Below are 21502 nucleotides of genomic sequence, written 5' to 3'. Positions count from 1 at the left end.
GCGGACATGACCACAAACGAAGATTGTTGTTGGCATTTGACCCATCCCCTGGAATATTTGGTGGTTGAACCACTAATCCATAATGCTGAATGTCAAGTAGGGAAGCTTTGAGTCCCATTTTTAGTCATTGGTATGACTCAACCATGGATTTAAACCCATGAACTACCAATTTCTGGGCAGACACTCTCCCACTAGGCAAATGAGTTGGTATGAAGACATTCTGTAAACCACCTAGTAAGTTGTAGCATTACAGCAAGCATTTAGATAAGGACTATATTCAAGTAAAAAACATTTTTTCCAATTAATTCTGCAGTTGATTTGATAATATTTCTGATAAAAAATAGGTAGTTTTAAAGTGTTTTAGGGGGTTAGCAAGCACACCTCAGTAATGACATCTTCATGTGTGCCAACAGCTGCCACAGCAGTGGGAACAGGTTGTCCTCCGGGTGGAGCGTCCTGTTTTCAATCCCCCAAACCGCTCTGGTCACTGCAGCAACTCCATCCAGAGTGGAGACGAGCAGTCCATCTCTCTGTCACCTGGATCCAGGTACACTTTACAGCTGCTGTGTGAACCAAAGCCAGACTGTTGAGACCTGACTCTGTCTGCTGCCTTCCAGACATGTGTTGCTGGTGAGACCTGTGTGCTTTGAGAAGGGCCTGAACTACACCATCCGCCTCACGCTGCCACTGTACTCCACAAACAGCCACGTCCAAAATCCATACACGCTCATCGACTCTGTATGTTAGACTTCTAGTCTTATTAGAGCTCAAAGTAAAGTATCTATCAAATTGATGGATTTGTTCCGTCTTTTCTAGCTGGTGCTGATGCCTCGAGTCAAGGAGCTTGAAATGTTTCATGGGACAAAGGGTGAAGCAGAGTGGGATACTTTCCAAAGGTACCGATGTCTGGAGAGCAGCAGGAGTGTCATCAAAAGCCCCATGACCGACATCTGTAAAGATTACATCTTTAGCGTTTCTGCTGTGCTGCACAAAGGAGCCATGGGTACGCAAGTCAGTACAAACTGTCCAGTATCTAGGTGGTTGTTGTGAAGCAAATACAATGGAAATCACTATTATACTTTTAATTTAAACAAAATTAAAACAGAAATAACAAAGAACTATTGTGACTTTTTCCTCAATTTTGATTGACATTTTCCTTTAGATGCTCCATGGCTCTTGGGTAAAGATAGATTAACATAAATTAACACTTTTATTTGAAGGTTTATTCTTATTTTTTGGAGTTTTAGGGTGTATTCAGACGGGAAAAGTCTGTTGGTCCGGACTGTCAGCTTAATTTGCTCTGGATCGAGTCCTGAACTATGCACTTGTGGACATTGTGAACATTCAATACATGAATCGTTGCCTCAAGCTGAACAAAACAATATAGCATACAAGACTAACGTATTAGGGTTGTGGGCATAGTTAACAAAAAAATCTCTGTTGCCAAGGAAATCCAAAAATGTACTTTTGCGGATTCTTCTATAAACTACATATACCAATTTGTCACCCCCAAGGGACCAAAAAATACTATGGTTGCTATGGAGATAAAATCAACAGAAAAGCCGTAATATTGAAAAAATTGTTTTTTTCCCCATTAATTTTTCACATGCAGTTTTGACCGGGGGAGGGGCAGAAGGGAAGAGTGGGGGCGGGTAGCAGATGCTCAGCCAGTGGGGGTGGGTCAAAATGGCAGCAAAGGTGGGGGAGGGTAACACCTGTGGGGCAAACAATGCTACTTGCACTTTTAATATTATATTTGTTGTGTATTATATTATGTTTCTTTGGAAGATTATTTTTTGTTTGTAGGTTATGGCACAGAATTCTTTAGTTGTTCAGCCAAGTCCTTAACAATTTATTAATTTGTCAGTAATTGTGAGGGAGATGATTAACTTATGATAATTAAGTACTTTATCATTTTCAAGACTATTTATTTCAATATTTAGCAGAAAACCAAAGTTTGAAAAAGAATCTTAGACCCAAAAACTGAACTGGACAAAGAACATTTACCATGATTCTGCCCCCTGTCCCCTAGCCTGCCAGTGTGATCCTCAGGGTTCTCTCAGCAGCGTCTGCGACTCCAGTGGAGGTCAGTGCCGGTGCCGACCCAACGTTGTTGGCAGAAACTGTGACCACTGTGCTCCGGGGACCTTCCTGTTCAGCCCGGCCGGCTGCAGGCGTGAGTGTGCACAGAGACTACCTGTTCAGGTCTAATGCTTAAAACTAAAACATCTCCCGCCTCCCCGCAGCTTGCAACTGTGACCCCCTGGGCTCGGTCACAGCTTTCTGCCACGAGTTTACCGGCACATGCCAGTGTGCCCCTGGAGTCACCACCCGCCAGTGTTCAGAGTGTCTGCCGGGATTCTGGGGATTCCCTCAGTGCCGAAAGTGCCAGTGTAACGGCCACAGCGACTACTGCCACCCCCAGACCGGGGAGTGCCTGGACTGCCGAGACTTCACCACGGGACACCAGTGTGAGAGGTAAGGCGGGTTGATGGTTCTGTTTTTGTCCAGATGTTTCCTCTTCTTCTTCACTGACTCTCGCTTTTGCTTCCAGATGCATGAATGGTTACCATGGTAACCCCGAGCTGGGTTCAGGTGAGCGCTGCCGCCCCTGCATGTGTCCGGACGGGCCTCGCAGCGGCAGACAGTTCTCTGACAGCTGCTACTTCCTGGCCGACCCCAACCACCTGGTGTGTGTGTGCAGCAGCGGGTACAAAGGTGTGGGGTTCATGCGAGCGACTCTTCATCCTGGCCTCTGATCTTAAACATCGATGACAGATAAACGTGTTTGTCGTCTCCAGGCAGCCGCTGTGATGAGTGTGCTCCTGGTTACTATGGAAACCCTCTGATTCCTGGAGGTCGCTGTACTGCCTGTCAGTGCAACAACAACATCGACATGCACGACCCCAAGTCCTGCGACTCTCGAACGGGCGCCTGCCTCAAATGCCTCTACCACACCGAGGGCCACGCCTGCCAGCACTGCAAACCGGGTTACTACGGCAACGCCACCACACGGAGCTGCACCAGTGAGTACTGGGAGCCTAACCTGTCCTGATTGGGACCACAGCCAACCTGGGATATATCCCTCCTTTTGCACAGAGTGCATGTGTTCGCCCTTTGGGACGATACCCGAGGCGTGTTCATCCGGTGAGGACTGCCGGTGTGACCGGCGCAGCGGCCAGTGCCCCTGCCAGCCCAACGTGGTGGGTCAGAACTGCGACCGCTGCGCTCCGGACACGTGGGGCCTCAGCAGCAGGAAGGGCTGCCAGCGCTGCGACTGTGACCCCATCCACTCTGTCGGGTCTTCCTGCGACGAGGTGGGTCTTAGGCAGCGACTGCATGTTAAGCTACATTCACAACGATTCGTGCAGTTTTAATGTTAATTAAGAGGTCCTGCGGCACACTTTAACCTCAGGCATGGTGGTTAGCAGCTGTCCACTTCAAGATGTTTCCAAAGTTCTAATATCTTAACTTTGGCATCATATTTGTGTCACGTCAACCAATTAGGAACTCAGTTTTGTGACATATTGATGATGTAATCAGTGGACAGAGTCCAAAACCAACATGGAGGAAAATCGGATTGTTTTCCTCCAGAACTTTATATTTTTCTTATTTGCACCAAGACAATAATAAAAAGGTTCTTTAATTGAATTCACGTTTTACTTTTTACCTCCTTAAATTAAGTTTAATCAGTTTGATGACAGTGAGTTTCGTTTATGAACATATTTTTAGACAATCAACAAACGTCAGAAAAGAGGCGGTGGACACGAATTTGACGCATGAATCACATTTGTTGTCGATAAAATAAGTTCAACAGATTTGGAAAAATGTTTTGGAACCAGACTGTCCGTATGTTTATCTTTGTTGTAAAGTTGTCTCATTAACATTGAAGTAAATATTGTGTAGCAAGGTACATAGAGGCTACTTGTTAAACCGATCTGGCTCCAGTTACTTTTTTGTTTTGAAACCAGCTTCAAACAGGAAGTGGAAGAAAACAAGAACAAGGATTTCCTGAAGCTTATTTTGTTAGTTGCCATACTTTTTCCATGCAACATCTTATTCCAGTTTTTACACCAAGAATCTCATCAACTTTGAATAAAGTCTAAAAAGTCTAAAAGAAACTGCTGATGTACTTTCATATCCATATTTGTTCAGCCTGTGCTGCTTTCCCTCCACTGTTTGGAGAATAGCTGGGATATTTTCCCAAACAGCAGGGCTGTAAAGCATCCCTTTGTTTGTAAAATCCTCTTGATATATGGACCCCATCTGTTTGGAAGTGAAGCTCTGCTTTACATCACTGGCATGCACATCATGTAAAGCAGCTGAATGAAGGGTTTCCTGGCTGCAGTCCACCCCAGGAAGGAAGAAACCAGCGAGCGCCTAAAACTCTTCCATTGTGTCTGCGCTGAAATTTCCGCTCGCTGCACAATGGGTGTGTGATATGTTGTCGAACTGACCTGGATTGTGTTGTTGTAGGCGACGGGACAGTGTGTTTGCAAGCCGGGCTTCGGTGGGAGGACGTGTCGGGAGTGCAGAGAGCTTTTCTGGGGGGATCCTAAGGTCAAATGTCACGGTACGACTCCGTTATTCACCATAAACACTCAAGCAATCAATGACATATCTCTCCCTAAACACTTTTGCTACAATCTGTATAAATCTACACTGAAATATGTAAGCATTTGCTCCTAATGTGCTAATACACTTGATTTAAAACAGTTTGTTGAGTTAGATGCACAACAGAAAAGCAGGAGGTCACTTAAAGCCATATATTTAAGACCCACTCCTATGAAAATTGTGTTTTTAACATGTAGTCATTTGGTCCAATTTCTAACAAACCAAAACCCACCCAGGACCGCCAAATCCCACGTAAACTTATAGAAAATGCACTTATTTAAGTTTATGTGTCCATTAAGCCATTTCTTTATACAATACATCTTACAGATATTTACAATAATGGTGATGTTTGCTTTAAATAGCAACTTTAACTACTTTATTTTTGACAGCAAATTTCTTTCAAAATAAAATACAAAATAAGATCTTCCTGTTGCAGCAGTTTTACTTATTAAAAATGCAAGAAAACAAAGTCAGACGTGTCCCTTTCTATCATTATGACAACAACCTGATGCTAATTTGCAGTATAGATTAACTAATTTAATATTTTTAAATTGTTATAATTGTTCTTAAAGGTGAAGAGCAACAATAGACGGATAGAAGAGCCACATGTGGCTCCGGAACCTCAGGTTGCAAACCGCTGTTCTAGTGGAACTTTTCTAATGATGGAGGACACGTGTAAAGAAAATGAAGCTTAAAACTGGATTTCTGGGTATTTATTTAAATAAATCGCAAAAAAGTAGAAGACAAAAAAAATGTTATTTTCAAAAGATCGTATTTTATATTATTAATCAAGCTCTCATCAACAAAATAGGAGAAAGGGGGCGGGGTTGTTTCACGCCAATAGACCCGCCCACAACTCAGAGGTGAATTTCTAATGAAATACTGTCGCTCTACAGAAACTATGTCTAAGAAAAAGACAGCTTTAAACATTTTTTGGCAATAAACGGCATAATTATTTTTAAAAGACCATTGGGAACACTTTGAAAATTGATTAAAAGGGGTGTGACTGTAAAAAACTTTTAAAAATTGAGTTTGATTTTGAATTGGCTGCAACGGCTGTGAAGCTTCGACAAAAAGACCGGAAAAAAGCTTTAAACTTCAGCTCCATAGTTTAAATGTAAACATAGGTGTGAATCAAACAAATAAAACATGGTAAATATAAAATACAATTTAAGTAAGACTAATGATATACTCTAAAATCACTTCAATTTTAGCTTTTTGATTGTCATCTTTTAAGTTCAAGTTTTTTTCCATGTTTTTGTGGATTTTTGTGTGTTTCAGGGAAAACCTCTGTAGCTCCGCCTTTTTTAATATTTGCTCCCAATGAGTCAAACTTTCTTGTTTTTACTAAAGATGCAACAGTTTTCCACTTAAATTCTGAAATTGAACAAATCCCTAACCCAGATCTCAGTGTCCTCTGAAGCAAAAGCTTTAGCTGTTTTTAAGAACATTTTTTTGCTTGATTTAAAGCAATATTTGTGCTTTTTAAAATCCCCCAAAGTTGTTTTGACAGCGAACGAACTGCTGCAGAAAAATGCGCCTCACAGTAGCCGGATCTCCTCGATGATGAGGAGCTACAGAAAAAAAAAAAAAAAAAGAAAACGAGCAGGGAGGGGATATGAGAATGACCTCCTAATACCGCAGTCATGAGAACCAGATGTTCTTCCAAACATCCCGGTTTTCGTCACCCAGAGGTCCCGGTGCCCCTAAATCCCTCCAGCTGTTGGAGCTCCACACATGTTAGTGGGGATTCTGCAGCCCAGTGAGAACTGAGTGGGAGACATTCTTGTTATCGGTTTCTTTTGTGGAGGTTTACATGACAGTTCCTCGGTCTTATTAGCTGCTCTCGGTTTCTAAGTGGACGTTTTTACGGCACCAATAAGTGCAGTGTTGCTGTTGGAGGAAGCTCCCAGCATTCCTTCTGCCTGACTCACGATCTCCTCTTTGAGTCGAGGGAGGAAAGGAAGCGGGCTTGTTTGTTTTTTTGGTGCTGTGACCCAAAACTCAAGGGATCAGCAGAACCTTCAGGGTCACCGTCAATGTCTGGATTTCTGTATTGAAGATGGAAAACTTTGAAATAGACGCACAATACGTCCAATCATCTTTGAAAGTTATTTTTAAAGCATTTATGGAGGCCTTTTTTATGATTATGACAATTTTTAGGCAAAATACGTCATTTTCTATGACATAGTTTCTGCAGAGTGGCAGGAGTTCATTAGTAATTCACATTTGAGTTATTGGCATGGAGTAAGCCTGCCTTCACATCCCATCATCCTTTTGTTTACACACTCTCCTACTATCTTACGGCCCCTCACAACACCAAAAACACAATTTTTATTGGAGTGGGTCTTTAAAGATATAGTGAAAAACTCATATACTAATGATACATTGATATCTATATCAACGTATCGACATATAGATTCCCGAACATCACCAACTTTGGTTTTGCCTACTTTATTAAAGCATTGATTAATAACTAATACATCAGAAAATCAAAGTATGTGTCAGATATTTTTGGTTATTGGGTGAAATTTGAACCGTCAGTCATGTGACCAGAGGAGTTGTGCGTCACCCTTAGCAACAACATCCCTTAGCATTCAGTCTTTTAGATTGAAATCACCTGTCTTTGCAGATGATTGTGAACAATCCATGATACTGTCAGGTTTCAGCTTTCCAAAAGGGGGCGATGCGTTCTACAAACTCTGCAGGGCGCCAAAACCTTGAGGCTATCTAATAGCACATGCTATTAGATTGTTTCTGTTATTTTGCAAGGGTAAAAGATGGAAATAAAGTTTTTCTTGACTTCTTTTTGCACAATAAACTAACATTTTACCTGGGGTGCCAAAATGTTTGATTCCCACTGTATGTATGCATAAAAACAGGCAGTAATAAACTTTGACATAAGTATTTTCTCATCACGCTAGTATCAGTACTTCGCTTGGTATCAATACACGGATTGATACGTACACCAAGTGTTGAACGCTCATCATTTCTAGCAAGTCTAAGCAGGCCAGGGTGCACCCAGTGTGGAAGGATACTTTGGCCCTGCCCATTTCATGAACTCTGTCATTAGCCTGAGCTTTTTCGAGCATCCAGTTTTCTAATCCAACGTGACTTGAATTAAGAAATACTCAAAAATTACGTTTTTAGCGTAAATTCTTATTTAGTATTATTCTCTATTATGAGTAAATTGTTACAAAAATGTGTTAAAAACACACAAAAAAAAACAATTTTCATTAGAGAGGGATTTAAATACAGATACCCTTTGATTTTGTTATATTTACTAAATCCATGTCACAATTCTGGAACTGAGAAAAGATACAAGGCTGCCAACCAACAACATTAAAGAACTAGTTCGATATAATCCACGAAATTTAGAAAAAACTAACAGTTAAAATTTTAAAGAACAAGTCATTCAAGTTTGTACGAGTCCTCTAGAAACATTGATGTCCACATATGAAATGTTGCTAAACTTTGTTTTGTTACTATGACTGTGAAATGATACAACTGTAAGTATCTAAGTAACCTGTACCAAATGGGAAAAGCACTCATGTAAAATATGATATCACTTATCATGAACTTTTTGTTCTTTGGTTGCTATTTAAGGAGAGGATTTGGTTTATAAAGTTTTAAATCTCTTCACCCGTTTCTCAGCTTGTGACTGTGACAGCCGTGGGATCTCCAGCGGCCAGTGTGACCGCGCCACCGGACACTGCACCTGCGTGGAGAGCGCGTCCGGCCCGCGCTGCGACCAGTGCGCCCGGGGCTACTGGGGGGAGTTTCCGGCCTGCGAGCCCTGCCACCGCTGCTTCTCCGTGTGGGACAATGTTGTTTCGGAGCTGACCAATCAAACCCGCCGCCTCCAAGCCCAAGTGACGGAGCTCCACAGCATCAGGGTCACGGCACCGTACAAGGAACTGATCGGCAGCCTGGAGAGGAACGCCAAGGCGGTCCGAGAAATACTGGAGAACAAAACTGCTTCAGCGAAGATGGAGGCGATTACTGAGGATTCCCATGAGATCATGTATGTAGGAAGCCAACACATTCTCACTCTCAAGTCGTCACATACAGACGTTTGGCTAAGGACTCGTCCGAGTCCCTTTTTGATGTTTGGGTGTCCCCAACTCATCGTTTTGTGACATGCTAGCGGTTAATAAAATCAAGGGTCCACAACCCTCAGTACACAGACTGGTCCTCGACGGTACCCTAATCCAGTACTGGTACCCTAGCCCTAACCTGGCACCGGACACGGTACTGGATGTGGTACCAGACCTGAACCATTATCAGACACAAACCAGTACTGGGTTAGGGTACTGGTGAGCTCCGCCTTGTGCACGGTCCGGAGGTTGGGGACCCGTTGGGGACCAGCTAGCAGGTAAGCTGGAGAAGGGTTGTTTTCTCTCTGGGTGGGTGGAGTTATCCTACTTCAGGTGGAGGAGTTTAAATATCTTGGGGTCTTGTTCATGAATGAGGGAACATCGGAGCGTGAGATTGACAGGTAGATTGGAGCGGCGTCTGCCTGCTGCAGCCGTTCGTTGTGATGAAAAGAGAGCATAGCCAGAAAGTAAAGCTTAATTTACCGGTCAATGGTCATGAGCTCTGGGTCATGACCGCAAGAACGAGATCCCGACTACAAGCGTTGGCCTGGGATCGCCTCGGGGTCCCCCCAGAGGAGTCTGATCATCTTTGCTTAGACCGTTGCCCCCGCAACCAAGATGAGCAGAAGAAGATGGATGGATGGAGCCAGCACATCAAAAAACAATGAGTTAGAGGTATCCAAAACGTAAATTTTTGACGCGGAGGGGTTCTTAGCCAAACGTTAATATGTGACAGGTTGGGAGTGAGAATATTTTGAAGAAGCTGACTTGTGAGAGGTTTGAATAAACAAACTCTCATCTTTGTGTTTGTTCTTAGTGGACTGCTGTCCCATCTAAGCGGAGTGATGAATTCCACCGAAGAGACTTTGACTTTTATCCGAGACGATGCAAACATGACGGAGGCAAACTTGAACGCTCTGACCGACGAGGCCAACCAGCTGGAGGCGAACGTTCAGGAGCTGAGGCAGCTCGTGCACAACATCAAGAACGCCAACATCCAAGGTGGGAGTCGACTGAGTTGACTTGTAGCCTCAATTTCCTGTTCTTAGTCCACAAAGCTAAATCGAGGTCCGGCAGGCAGAGGTCAAACACGAGCATGAGGGCATCAGAGAACAATAAGGTGGTCACGGTCCAGGCGAGGGTCAGGGCAGGCGGCAAACAGTCAGAGTGGAGGACAACAGAAGATCAGGTCAGGATGAGAACGCTCAGTGATGCAGGCGGAGTGGCACAGTCAAGACTTCTCTCTGTGCTCTGATTAAATACTGCTGGAAGTGATTGCAGATGAAAAACGGCTATGGGGCTTCTGGGAGACAGCAGGGGCTGATGGGAAGTGTAGTTTGGAGACCCAGGAAGTGCTAGTACTCAATTACAGACAGATCTCGTCTTTTTAATGCACCTTTCAGTTTTACTATTTTAATTTAGTATATTTATATGAAGAATTTGTGATTTTTGTGAGAGAATTTGCCTTTTAATTGGCTTCACTTGCTGGCGGAAATCTATAAATAAATAAATTGAGTTGCTGCCATGTCGCACTGATGAGATATTTGCGTTGACTAGCAGCTGGACAGGTATATACCCAATAAAGTGGCCGTTGAATATTGCAATTGATTGGAGATGATGTATATAAATTTTACTATTTTTAGCAATATTGAGTTATTATTTTAGATAAATATAGATGTGTTTCCAGGCCTTTACATTTTTTTTCTATTCAAATTTCTGTTTAATTTCTTCCAAAATATTTTTTTAGTAATAGATATAAATCTAATATCAGATGTGAAAAGTTATCCTGAGATGTCCAGGGTATTTTTTAAATTTAATCTTCAGCCATTATTGAATCATTTTTTATTTATTTTTATTTCTTTATTTTCTAATGTATTCATTTTGCCCTATTTTTTTATATTTTGATTTTTAATACATATATATTTTTTTTATTTTTAGATTTGTATTTATTCATTTTGAGTTGTTATTTTAGTTTTTTTATTTATTTAGTTTTATTTGAGATTCATTATTTGTATTTATTTTTTAATGTATTTATTTTGTTTGATGTTTTTTTATTTGTTATTTATTTAGTTTAATTTATTTTTTGTTTATTTTGTTTTTACCATTTTAATTTTTTTGTTTTTTTTATTTTTATTCATTTTTATGCATTATTTTATTACATTTTTCTATTTTAAAAAAATGAAGAAGTTTGATCATATTAGAAGTTAAAACATTTTTAAACCATTCTTAGTTTCTCCTGTCCGTGAACATCTGATCTTCTCACCTGTCCTGAATGGATCTTCCAGGCGCGATGAGCACCATCTCTGCTGCACACATGGAGTCGACCGCGGCGGAGTGGCGCTCCAAGGCCTCCACCAGCTACCCTGGAAGCACCGTGCAGGAGTCCACTGTGCTACGGAAAACTGCTGAGGACAAACTTAGCAGGAGTCAGAAAGAATTTGACAGGAAGCACCAAAGAAACAATCGGAAGCTGGAGAATCTCTCCCAAGAGCTGGATAAGTTTAACCTAACTCGACTCAGCGAGAAAGTAAACAGTCTTCTTTGTTCTCGTTGGAACATTTTAAGGTTTGTTCTGATATTTTGGCGTTTGTGTAGATTTGTGGTGGTGCGGATGAGGATCTGGGATGCTCCTCCTGCGGCGGGCTGGGCTGCAGCGGGGATGACGGACAGCCCCGCTGTGGAGGAGAAGGGTGCGGCGGCCTCCTCTCCACCTCCCAAAGTGCTCTGACGTCAGCCGAGAAGCTGGAGCAGCAGATCCGAGCGGCGATGCAGGAGGTGGACGAGCTCTCCAGGATGGTAGGTGGACCCCAACCTCCCTCAGCTGGATGTGGAGCCACGTCTCAGGGGTGTCGCCTTTAGGTGTGGGAGGCCAACATCCGCGCCAAAGAGGCCAAGGAGCGGGCGGTGGAGGCGCAGAAGAACTCGAACCACAGCAAAGAGAGGGTGGAGCGGAGCAACCAGCAGCTCCGCAGCCTGATCACGGAGATCCGGGACCTGCTGACCAGTGAGTGCATCACAGGCGCCTCCACGGTCTCCTGCAGAACACCAACACTTCTGTTGATGCAGACGAGAAGGCGGACGCGTCCGTGATCGAGGCGGTCGCCAACGAGGTTCTGGCTCTGGAGATGCCGGCCTCCGCGGAGAAGCTGCAGGAGCTGACGATGGAGATCCGGGAGAGGGTCGGCGCCCTGACCAGCGTGGACGCCATCCTCCGTCAGAGCGCCGAGGACATCCGGATGGCCGAGGCGCTCCTGAGGCGCGCCAAGGAGGCCAGGTAACACCAGGTGGCAGGTAAAACAAAGTCGCAGAAGAACCAAAACGGTTTCTGCTCATCAGTGAGAACACTTCAGACATGAAGAAGGAAGCCGAGGAGGTGAAGGAGGCTCTGGAGGAGACGGAGCGCGCTCAGAACACCGCCAAGGACGCCATCCTGCTGGCTCGGGACAACACCAAAGGCACGTTGGACCTGCTGGACACGGTGAGTGCAGCGCAAGGCTTTTACGCCGCCGCAAACGGGACGCTGACGTCCACATCCCCGTAAACAGGTGGAGCAGGAGACCGCCGAGTCCGAGCTGCAGCTCAGCAACACCACCCGCCGCCTGCTGCAGCTGGAGAGGGAGGTGGGCCTGCTCCGGCAGAACGGCCTAGAGATGAGCAGGTTGGTGGACGACGCCGAGCAGAAGACCCAGTGGGCCAAGGAGGAGGCGGAGCTTGCAGAGCGGGTTAGAGTTTCTCCCTATGACTCCACCGACAACACTTTGAAGCGATAACACTCTTGCCATTTCTACGCTTACAGAAGTTTGAAGAAGAGGTGAAAGACCAATTTGAAGAGGTGAAGGAACAGGTGGAGGACAGAGGGGAGGCGGTGCTGCAGGCCAGGAGGAGAGCGGATGAGCTGCAGCGGGAAGCTCGAGAGCTGCTGGAGCAGAGCAGCAGCAAGCTGCAGAGGCTGGGAGGTGAGCAGCTTCTCCCCATATTGTGTAGGTTTCAAAGTACACAACAAATATGAAGAATTTCTGATTTCTATGGCGCTGTATAAAAACAAACAAAAAAAGCTCATAAATTGTGTACAATTTTTTAAATTGTTAAATAGATGCATACCAAAAGTACAAGCTGGAATGTCTTAAAACGTTTTGATACCAAGATTGCTTAAGTTTCCAAAGTGCACACAGATTTTTGAAGGATTTCCCACTAGCTGTCACGCGTCAGCGGAGGGATGCGAGCGCGTGAGGAGCCCCTCCCACCCCGCGGTTGCAGAGCCGCTACGCTGGCACCGTTAAAATCCTTAAGAACTTAATGCTAAAAAGTCTGATAAAAATTGATGAGGTGGTTTCAGTACCAAACCTACACTGTCATGCTTTTGAGCAGTGCCCCCTGGTGGACATCTTTGGTATTAATTTATAAACTAATTAAGGGAAAGAGGGAATCGTTTAAAAGTTAAAATATTGCTACTGTTTACCATACGGATATTTTGTCCCACCTCTACTTTTAAATACATTTTAAAAAATGTAATACTATTTTTTTAATCTTGTAAACAAAACCTGATCAATCTTCTTGTGTTCAGAGTTGGAAATCTCCTACGAGGCCAACCAGCGAATCCTGGAGGAGAAAACCGCAGAGCTGGAACAGATGGAGCAAACGGCTCGCCGCATCCTGGATGAAATCAGCCAGAAGGTGACGCTGTACAGCACCTGCCTGTGAGGGAACGCCATGCCGCCGCCGTCGCCGCCTCTCCTGTGGATTTAAACTGAACAGAAACGAGCTTTCAAATCCAAACAGGATTTTCCCCCAGAAGAAACCAATGTGACCTTTAAACTCTTTTTAGCCCATTTTATGACTGAAAATGTGTATTTAATATTTCCAGATATGGATTTTATTGGTGATATTAGTGTTTTATAAGAAAAGAAGCATCTGGACTGAAAGTAGATTTATTTTAAATAAACATTTTTGTCACAAACTTCTCTTTTTTTTTTTTACACTTGAATAAAAACGTCTGCGTTAAGCAGAAATAATGAAAATTCGTTTTTATTTAAGTCACTGAACGCACCATGAAGATTCTCTGCTGCTTTAAATGGCGAAATTTCTGAAAGAACGGCGACAAATCGACTCTGCAAAGATTTCCTATCGACTGAAAAAAATCAGATAATCTTTGACGCATCTTTAATGTGTTTCTGTTAGAAAGTGATTTTTAAAGATGTTCCCATTTAAGGTCTAATGATTCATTTTCTCCAGTGTTGCCTCATTTCTGAAGCTTAAATCCACATTATTTTCATTTTCTCAGAAACTCGATGGAGAGCAGCATCCGAGCGTTCATGTGAGATCAGAACACTGATATGTTTGAGTGAAGCAGCGTTTTCCGGACAGAAGATGCAGCTTCATAAGGCAGGAGGACGCTGCTGAACCTCTTAAACCGGCTCCGTCTGAACTCCGGAGGTCACGGCGCTTTGGGCTCCCGGTAAAGTGCTCTCTCCGCCGCGGGTGGACCGCTACCCCGCCGTGATTCTAGTTTCTGCTGCCGGGGTTGTGGGGTGGGGGGGCTCCTTCCACCGGCGCCGAGCTGGGCACGGACAGCAGCTGGCCAGCGTGCATGCGCTCGTTGACGCGCAGCTGACACCCGTCCTGCAGCATGCGCACGGCGATGCGGGCGATGTTGCGCGAGTCGTCCAGGCCGCAGTGAGGGCGGCCCTCGTACTTCATGCCCAGCTTCTCCAGCATGGTGCTCAGCTTCGTCTGCGAGCGCGGCAGCTGCGGCGAGAGGAACCAAAGAATCGGCGTCAGAACTACATGCTTTTGCTTCCCTGTTGCTGAGAGCTCTCTGTTTACACCCTCTCAGTTTAGGTTCCAGCTCAGACCAGGAAAACAAAGACGTTCAAGTATCTGACTACAAGTGGATGCATCGGAATGGGGCGGAGCCAGGAGTTTGAGGCCCCGCCCAGCATATTTTCTACATCATACTTTTTTAAACTGCATTTTTTTTATCCCAATTCACAACAATTTGAATAAAAAAATACTCAGAAATTGAGTTTTGATCTTAATTTTCTGTATATTTGTTCTCAATTATCAGAAAAAGCCACAAGAAGATGTTAAAAAAAAAAAACAATATTTTTATCAAAGTGGGTCTTTAAGAAATAAAGAAGTAGATGCCGGTAAGACATATATAAGTGTCTTGACCGTGTTTGGTCCTTTTCCTTTAGAATCAGATAATAAATTAACTAAAAATAAAGTAAGTGATGCACAGACCAGGATTGGTTCACACCCAAGAGGATGGAGCTTTAAAACCCACCTTAGAGTGACCAAACACTGCAGGTTTTACACTTTTATATCCTAAAAATCTATTTTTAACAATAATACATTTTATTTAAAAGCTCCCTTAAAGGCTATCAAGGTCACTTCACAATAACAACAGATAAAAAAAACAATAAAGGAAACAAGATAAATACAAGATAAGACAGCTCTATTTTTGAAGATTAAATAGGTACAAAAAAAATCCTCAAAATTAATTAATTTATATTAAAATTGTAGCATAAAAATGTCAATTTTTTAATTACAATTCCTGTAAAATAAATTAATGTGGAAATATCGCCGACATTTACCCCAGTTATTAACATCTCTTCCAAAAGGCTCATTGTAGAATCCGCCTGCAGCATTTTAAGATGTTTGCTCATTTAAATACCTACAGATCAGAGGACAACAGCTCGAACGCAAAACAGGATTTTTTAAATGCTTTCCCAAAGGTTTTGTCATTTAAAAGTATATTTATTATTAAAGTATAATTACACAATGTAAAATGTGAAATCCAAAAACTATTGAATTTCCCTTTAGGATTCATAAAAATGTTATCCATCCATTCAGTTTAACTGAATTCCTTCAAGAAAGGTAACAATCATCAAACTAAAGAATAAATAATTATGAAGTAAATAATTACACCAAAATCACTTTTTACTTCCCTCTGAACATGAAATCAGTCCGACATAAAAATATGATTCTTTTAGGGCACAAAGTTTGTGAATATGCAGCTTAAATAAATAAAAGAGCAGCTTTAGGGTCTCCTCTAGATTTTGTCGCCTCCTGCTGGACAGATATTGTCTTAAAGTTTTCCTTTTTGAGAGGAAATGAACGTTCCAGCACAGAAAATGGCTCACTATCTTTGTCAAAATAAAAACTCTTGTGTAGCGTCATATGGAAGCGTTTTACATTTTATAAAATTAAAAAAAATATGTAGATACAGACGGGAGCTGCACTACATCCTCCATCCCAGTAAACAGTTGTCGAAGTAATGAACTTTGGAGATGTCTACTCGTCTCTTTTCAACCCCAGTTGGATTTTCCCAAATAATATATATTTTTAATAACATTATTTTTTTTTAAAGATCGTCTTTTAGATTTTTTTTGAATATGTTTTTCATGAAACTTGTGTAATCAAATCAAAACAAATAAAGTATCTTGAAAAAAAAAAAAACACGGAAAAAAAGCAAAAAATATTTCAATAAAACACAAAAAAATTCTTTAAAACAAACAGATTTTAATGTTTTTATGTAATCCCCTTCCAGAGCATCAGTTTAGCTTCAAATGTAAAGGAGGCCGTTCATAAACTCTGTACCTTGTAGAAGTTGCCGTAGGATTTCCTGATGTTTATCCACTTCTTTGCAAACTGAGGATACCGGATGCGGCTGACCCGACACTGGATGTTGAGGAACTTGCTCATGTCCCAGGACCTGCAGGACGAGTCTCACATCACTGAGGGGAAACGGGAAGAAATGCGGCGGCGCCGACCTGAACGCACCCGTCTGTCAGAATGGCGTATTTGTGTTTGGTCCCCAGATCTCTCTCCTGAAGCCAAGTCACGACCCGCTGCAGGACGTCAGGGAACGGATCGGCTTCGTCCACCATTTTCTACACACGATCAACAAACAGCTCCAGTGAACGACTCAAGAGGACGACTCCAAAGAAGGAGATTCCTTTCTAACCTGAGTGATTCCCGTTAACGTGACGCAGAAGTCGGAGAGTTTGGGGTTCAACTCTGGTTTCACGTACGACTGAAACGAGTCCACCTGGAACAGAACCAGGAGTCAGAAATCTCTGCTGGAAAATGAAACCATGGACTGAGAGAGACTTACGATCTGCAGGGTGTGAGTGTTGATGAGAACCATGGGGAACTCGATGATTTCATGGAGGAAGTCTGAGGGATTATCCTCCTCACACGTCGCCTCAAAGTCCACCACACAGATGTAGTCGTAGTAGGTGTCGGTGGGGCCTCCCTCTGCTGCCGACGTCATCAGCTTCTGCTTCCTGTAGTGGCTCTTCAGCCTCTTCTTCATCACGTCCTTCACGCCTCTTCACACAACATTTTTATTTATAGAAACAAACCTTGTGCTTCAGTTTGAAACAGACACAATGAGTGATTCTCCACCTGGTGTCCAGCTTCAGCTCGGCCAGTTTGACCTGCAGCTCCCTCTTGGACATGCGGTTGATGTGTCCGTTTGCCAAAGCGATCTCTTTGTAGACCGGATGGCTGAAGTCACCGTTGGGCTGTGAGGGCGACTCTGGAGGATCAGACTCTCCGTCAGGACTCTTTTTGGTGCCGGCTTTCTCCTGAGAAGAAAACGTGACAAACTAGAGCTCTGGTAACAAAAAAATTCATTTATATAGAACAACATTTTCAAATATTATTGTGTATTTTGTGTATATTAGGGCTGCCACAATTAGTTGACTAATCAACAACTAATCGACGATTAAAATAGTCGACGAATAAATTAATAGTCAATTAGCGATAACTTTATAATACCTGGAGTCAGAGTGTATTAAAGTTAAAAGTTATAATGGCCTTCTGCTAACTTTTTTTTCACTACTTTTGCATTTATTACCGTTTTTTAAGCTATTTTGGAGTTTAGCTAATATTTCAGCCTCATGCTAGCTGTTTTGGCTAACTCAGGCTTTTTTCATTTTTTAGACTAATTTGGTGTTAAACTAATAGTTTAGATGGCTATCAGCTTCAGCAATTTCAGTTACCAGCTTCAGTGTTTTTAGCTATCAATTTCAGCATCTCAGCTATCAGCAGCCAAATTCAGCTAACAGCAGGGGTGTCAAAATGAATCGCACAAGGGCCAAAATCCAAAATACTACTTAGGTCGCAGACCAAACAGGATAAACATTTATTGAACACTCTAAAATACATTATTTTAAATGTTAAAACCGTAACTTTTGAAACATAATTATGATATTGCATTAACTGCAATAATGCTTGTGTGAATGCTGTAAGCTGAAGTTGGCTGCTGAAGATGCTAGCGCTGGTTAGGTTAGCCAAAATAGCTAGCGTGTAACTGAAATATTAGCTAATCTCCAAAATAGACTAAAAAACTAAAACAGGAACCTAAACTTGCCAAAACAGCTAGCATGTAGCTGAAATATTAGCTAAACTCCAAAGCAGCCAAAAAGAAAAAATCTTAAGTTAATAAATGCCAAAACAGAACAAAAAGCTAGCAGAACGCCAGTTTTTAAAACTTAATAACTGTAACTTTTTAACATAAATGTGAATAATAAACACGCAGGAATATTATTCCAGAATAAATCAATTTAAACCTTAAATAACTTTTAATAATTTACTCTCCATAAAAAAAATATTTTGTCAAATTTATACAAGTACTTATACTACTATGCTGTATATCTAGTTTTTAGTAAGTTTAAACCTAATGATTATTAAGATGTGTGCTTAGCATCCAGTTTTCAGATGATCCAATTAGTCGACTAATCGAAAAAAATAATCAGTGATTAGTCAACTCTTAAAATAGTCGTTTGTGGCAGCACTACTATACAATAATTTTACATCTAAATTAATTCCACAAATAATCCTCATTTCACAAATCAAATAAAGGTTTCACAAATTAGAAACTCTGCTTAATGTATTCGTTAACTACCTAAAGTATAATTGAATCCAGGTTGGAGCGGTCTAGGTGCAGCAGTTTTTAAACAGGACCTGTTCTAAGGTGGTAAAAGTGTAAAAAATACAGTGAAAGCTAACTTCAGAGTCGTTTAATAATTAGAGATTTACTGACCTTTAATGAATGTATATTTGTCTGTAATTTCTATTAAAATCACACTTTTCCTGCTTATAGTTTATATATAGAAAATATATTCATAAATGCTAAACTTTTTGTCATTGTGTTATGCTAACACACGCGTACAGACCCAGATATATTTTAAATGTTTTTCCATTCTAATATTGCTATAGTAGGAGTATTTTAACCTTTAATATTGGTGTTCTAATAAAACTGCTTTGTCATGTTTTATGTTTATTTGTGTCTGTAAAGTAAACAAAGCCTTTGCCAGACTCCTCTCACCGACCTTCTCGTCTTCCTTTGCCTTCGACATTTGCACGTTGAGGTCTTTCGTGTGAATGTTCTCCTTTTGTTCCTCCATTTACACAAAAAAAAATCAACGTTTATCTAAAATAACAAAACATCAAAAAGACAAAAAAAAAAATCGTGGAAGGAAGACACAAAAATAGCTTCGACTAGCCGGACATGCTAACATTAGCTAAGGAGTGAGTCCGCTCTCGCTTCAACCTTTTCGACGTCAGAAGGAACTGATTTAAATCAGTAACTTTTTTTGAACGCTGTTTATTTCAAAAAAGAAGAGCAAAATTCTGTAATTTCAAAGCTACAAGACGAACTCAGTTTTAAAATCTCCGCCGCGATATCAAACTTCTTCTTCGATACACACAACAAACACTTATGACCACTTCCGCTTTGCGCCAAAAGCAGAAACTGAGCTCGTTGTCGCCCCCTGGCGTAGCGGAAGAAGAACAGATTTTATTTTTATTTTAGGCAGAGAGATCGAGACGGAAAGGACATGCAGCAGGTTAGGGTGATCAAGGATAGGAATGGTAATGTGGTGACAGGTGTCAGTGGTGTAATGGAAAGATGGAAAGAATACTTTGAAGAGTTGATGAATGAAGAGAATGAGAGAGAACAAAGAGTAGAAGAGGTGACGGTTGTGGAGCAGGAAGTAAGAAAGATTAGTAAAGGTGAAGTGAGAGGGGCTTTGAAGAGGATGAAGAGTGGAAAGGCTCTTGGTCCTGATGATATACCTGTGGAGGTATGGAAGTGTCTAGGAGAGATGGCAGTGGAGTTTTTGACCGGGTTGTTCAACAGGATCTTAGGTGGTGAGAAGATGCCTGAGGAATGGAGGAGAAGTGTGATGGTGCCCATTTTTAAGAATAAGGGAGATGTGCAGAGTTGTGGTAACTACAGAGGAATAAAGCTGATGAGCCATACAATGAAGGTGTGGGAAAGAGTAGTGGAAGCCAGACTAAGAGCAGAAGTGAACATTTGTGAGCAGCAGTATGGTTTCATGCCAAGAAAGAGCACTACAGATGCAACATTTGCTTTGAGGATGTTGATAGAGAAGTACAGAGAAGGTCAGAGAGAGCTCCACTGTGTCTTTGTAGATCTGGAGAAAGCTTATGAGAGAGTGCCCAGAGAGGAACTATGGTATTGTATGAGGAAGTCTGGAGTGACAGAGAAGTATGTCCGAGCAGTGCAGGACATGTATGAGGGCTGTAAGACAGTGGTGAGGTGTGCTGTAGGGGTGACAGAGGAGTTCAAGGTGGAGGTGGGATTACATCAGGGATCAGCTCTGAGCCCCTTCCTGTTTGCAATGGTGATGGACAGACTGACGGATGAGGTTAGACAGGAATCACCATGGACTATGATGTTTGCAGATGATATTGTGATTTGTAGTGAGAGCAGGGAACAGGTGGAGGTGGAGTTAGAGAGGTGGAGGTTTGCCCTGGAAAGGAGAGGAATGAAGGTTAGCCGCAGTAAGACGGAGTACATGTGTGTGAATGAGAGGAACCAGAGTGGAAGAGTGAGGTTACAGGGAGAAGAGATAAAGAAGGTGGAGGAGTTTAAGTATTTAGGGTCAACAGTACAGAGTAATGGAGAGTGTGGAAAAGAAGTGAAGAGGAGAGTGCAAGCAGGTTGGAATGGGTGGAGAAAAGTGTCAGGTGTGATGTGTGACAGAAGAGTTTCAGCACAAATGAAAGGAAAGGTGTACAAGACTGTGGTGAGACCAGCCATGTTGTTTGGACTAGAAACAGTGGGACTGAAGAAAAGACAGGAAGCAGAGCTGGAGGTAGCAGAGATGAAGATGCTGAGGTTCTCTTTGGGAGTGACCAGGATGGATAGGATCAGGAATGAATACATCAGAGGGACAGCACATGTTAGAGGTTTTGGAGATAAAGTCAGAGAGGCCAGACTGAGATGGTTTGGACATGTTCAGAGGAGAGACAGTGAATATATTGGTAGAAGGATGCTGAGTCTAGAGCTGCAGGAAAGAGGTCTAGAGGAAGACCAAAGAGGAGGTTTATGGATGCAGTGAATGAAGACATGAAGGTGGCTGGAGTTAGAGTGGAGGATGCTGAAGACAGGCCTAGATGGAGGGAACTGATTCGCTGTGGCGACCCCTGAAGGGAAAAGCCGAAAGGAAAAGAAGAAGATTATTTTTTTAATGCTTTAAACTTTGAATCATATCTATTTTGTGCGATGTCATTCAATGGAGTGGTGAATACAAGAGAACTTTGGGCAAGCATTTCAAATGAAAACCCTTGATTAAATGTTTAAATACATATTTGACCACTAGATGTCACTGTTTCCCACATATTTGATTATCAGCTCTTTAGAACTAAAACGGATTCAGTTTTTAATGCATCAAAAATATTTAAGGATTTTTTTCTTGAATTAACTTGTGCTAAAAAAAACTTAGTCAAAAATAAGCCCCATTTAATTTAAATTA

At 42.1% G+C, this 21502-nt stretch overlaps 2 protein-coding genes across 2 annotated transcripts in view; one reads left to right on the top strand and one right to left on the bottom strand.

Moving 5' to 3' along the window:
* lamb1b (laminin, beta 1b) overlaps nucleotides 1-13668 on the top strand; it is a 33493-nt gene extending 19825 nt beyond the window's left edge. Inside the window, exons 15-33 of the mRNA XM_024286781.2 lie at nucleotides 414-547; nucleotides 618-738; nucleotides 817-1003; nucleotides 2033-2176; nucleotides 2247-2478; nucleotides 2555-2718; nucleotides 2802-3026; nucleotides 3100-3317; nucleotides 4477-4573; nucleotides 8269-8638; nucleotides 9529-9713; nucleotides 10997-11238; nucleotides 11307-11507; nucleotides 11571-11715; nucleotides 11778-11985; nucleotides 12048-12189; nucleotides 12257-12433; nucleotides 12508-12667; nucleotides 13276-13668. Coding sequence (XP_024142549.1) covers nucleotides 414-547; nucleotides 618-738; nucleotides 817-1003; nucleotides 2033-2176; nucleotides 2247-2478; nucleotides 2555-2718; nucleotides 2802-3026; nucleotides 3100-3317; nucleotides 4477-4573; nucleotides 8269-8638; nucleotides 9529-9713; nucleotides 10997-11238; nucleotides 11307-11507; nucleotides 11571-11715; nucleotides 11778-11985; nucleotides 12048-12189; nucleotides 12257-12433; nucleotides 12508-12667; nucleotides 13276-13412 — 3489 coding nt within the window. The 3' untranslated portion in view covers nucleotides 13413-13668. The remainder of the gene's footprint in view (nucleotides 1-413; nucleotides 548-617; nucleotides 739-816; nucleotides 1004-2032; nucleotides 2177-2246; nucleotides 2479-2554; nucleotides 2719-2801; nucleotides 3027-3099; nucleotides 3318-4476; nucleotides 4574-8268; nucleotides 8639-9528; nucleotides 9714-10996; nucleotides 11239-11306; nucleotides 11508-11570; nucleotides 11716-11777; nucleotides 11986-12047; nucleotides 12190-12256; nucleotides 12434-12507; nucleotides 12668-13275) is intronic.
* Nucleotides 13669-13674: 6 nt separating this feature from the next.
* eri1 (exoribonuclease 1) lies at nucleotides 13675-19482 on the bottom strand. Its single transcript, XM_024286792.2, has 7 exons — nucleotides 19052-19482; nucleotides 17121-17302; nucleotides 16828-17044; nucleotides 16678-16761; nucleotides 16494-16603; nucleotides 16311-16425; nucleotides 13675-14456 (listed from the first exon to the last, which is right to left on the bottom strand). Exons 1-7 carry the CDS (start codon nucleotides 19124-19126, stop codon nucleotides 14214-14216), a joined length of 1026 nt encoding a protein of 341 aa, XP_024142560.1. The 5' UTR covers nucleotides 19127-19482; the 3' UTR covers nucleotides 13675-14213.
* Between the last annotated feature and the right edge of the window lie 2020 nt (nucleotides 19483-21502).

Source organism: Oryzias melastigma, linkage group LG23 (genome assembly GCF_002922805.2).
Source record: "Oryzias melastigma strain HK-1 linkage group LG23, ASM292280v2, whole genome shotgun sequence".
In the NCBI taxonomy this organism is placed as follows: Eukaryota; Metazoa; Chordata; class Actinopteri; order Beloniformes; family Adrianichthyidae; genus Oryzias; species Oryzias melastigma.
The sequence above is the reverse complement of the archived record's forward strand: the minus strand, read 5'-3'. Positions and strand labels throughout refer to the sequence as shown.

Bases quoted from the DNA above. Each gene is read 5' to 3' on its own strand.
- eri1 (XM_024286792.2), bottom strand. From the start codon at position 19,126: ATGGAGGAACAAAAGGAGAACATTCACACGAAAGACCTCAACGTGCAA. The intron at 17,045-17,120 runs GTGGAGAATCAC...TGTTGTGTGAAG, and splicing joins GAGCTGAAGCTGGACACCAG to AGGCGTGAAGGACGTGATGA. The intron at 14,457-16,310 runs GTACAGAGTTTA...CTCTCGCCGCAG, and splicing joins CCTACGGCAACTTCTACAAG to CTGCCGCGCTCGCAGACGAA.